At 47.7% G+C, this 1,203-nt stretch overlaps 1 protein-coding gene across 1 annotated transcript; it reads left to right on the forward strand.

Moving 5' to 3' along the window:
• The first annotated feature begins 384 nt into the window (after nucleotides 1-384).
• Nucleotides 385-786, forward strand: LOC128415346 (small nuclear ribonucleoprotein Sm D2-like). The gene has a single exon (XM_053391438.1). The coding sequence runs from the start codon at nucleotides 385-387 to the stop codon at nucleotides 709-711; it is 327 nt and encodes a 108-aa protein (XP_053247413.1). The 3' UTR covers nucleotides 712-786.
• Nucleotides 787-1,203: the final 417 nt, after the last annotated feature.

Consider the following 1,203-nt stretch of genomic DNA (forward strand, 5'->3'; position numbering starts at 1 on the left):
TCCATTGCTCCGTGTCCGCTTCTCTGGAGCAGCAGAAAACAACCTTTCTCCCTCTTCTATGTGACATCCTTTTATATATTTGAACATGGCTATCATATCACCCCTTAACCTCCTCTTCTCCAGGCTAAACATGCCCAGCTCCCTTAGCCGTTCCTCATAAGGCATCGTTTCCAGGCCTTTGACCATTTTGGTTGCCCTCCTCTGGACACGTTCCAGTTTGTCAGTGTCCTTCTTGAACTGTGGTGCCCAGAACTGGACACAGTACTCCAGGTGAGGTCTGACCAGAGCAGAATACAGTGGCACTATTACTTCCCTTGATCTAGATGCTATACTCCTATTGATGCAGCCCAGAATTGATCCAGCCCAAGAGCGAGATGGCCCCAGATGGCCCCAGAGGAGCTGCAGAAGAGGGAGGAGGAAGAATTCAACACGGGGCCCCTTTCTGTTCTCACCCAGTCTGTAAAAAACAATACTCAGGTGCTGATCAACTGTCGAAACAAGAAGAAGCTGCTTGGCCGGGTCAAAGTCTTTGACAGGCACTGCAACATGGTGTTGGAAAACGCTAAGGAGATGTGGACAGAGGTGCCCAAGAGTGGGAAAGGCAAGAAGAAATCGAAACCTGTCAACAAGGACCGCTACACCTCCAAGATGTTCCTGTGTGGAGATTCAGTCCTTGTGGTGCTGAGGAACCCCCTAATCGCTGGGAAATAATAGGCTGTCAGCAGGCTGTAGGTGCTTGAGAGTCTAGTCCAGCAAAGAGCTGTCTTCAGGGTAACTACCAAGAGGCTGTTATGGTCTGCTGATGGCTTTAGCCAATAGCATCTTCTTAGCAGCTGCCTGCTCTTCGAATCATTTTTGTGCCCACGAGTGTACCCCGATGAAGGAAAGTGCAAGGCTTCTTGCTATTCATCGAGTTGGCTGATGAATTTTCCAATCCCCAGACACCTGGTTATGTTCATATATGTTGCCTGATGACCTTTTCTTTTGTAATAAACATTTTGTTAAAATCCTTAAAAAAAAAAAAAGCTATGACAGCCTCTGTCATATCTCAGTTACCAAAGGATCACAGACCCTGGGTGAGTGCCTGGAAGGCTATGAGCTCTGGCCACCACTCAGCAGTGGAGGAGGCACCCAGTTTTGGTAACAATATATTTTTCCAGCAGGTGTTCCTCTAGCAAGGAAAAAGCAGTTGTCTTGCAAAAG

This window comes from Podarcis raffonei, chromosome 6 (assembly GCF_027172205.1).
Source record: "Podarcis raffonei isolate rPodRaf1 chromosome 6, rPodRaf1.pri, whole genome shotgun sequence".
In the NCBI taxonomy this organism is placed as follows: Eukaryota; Metazoa; Chordata; class Lepidosauria; order Squamata; family Lacertidae; genus Podarcis; species Podarcis raffonei.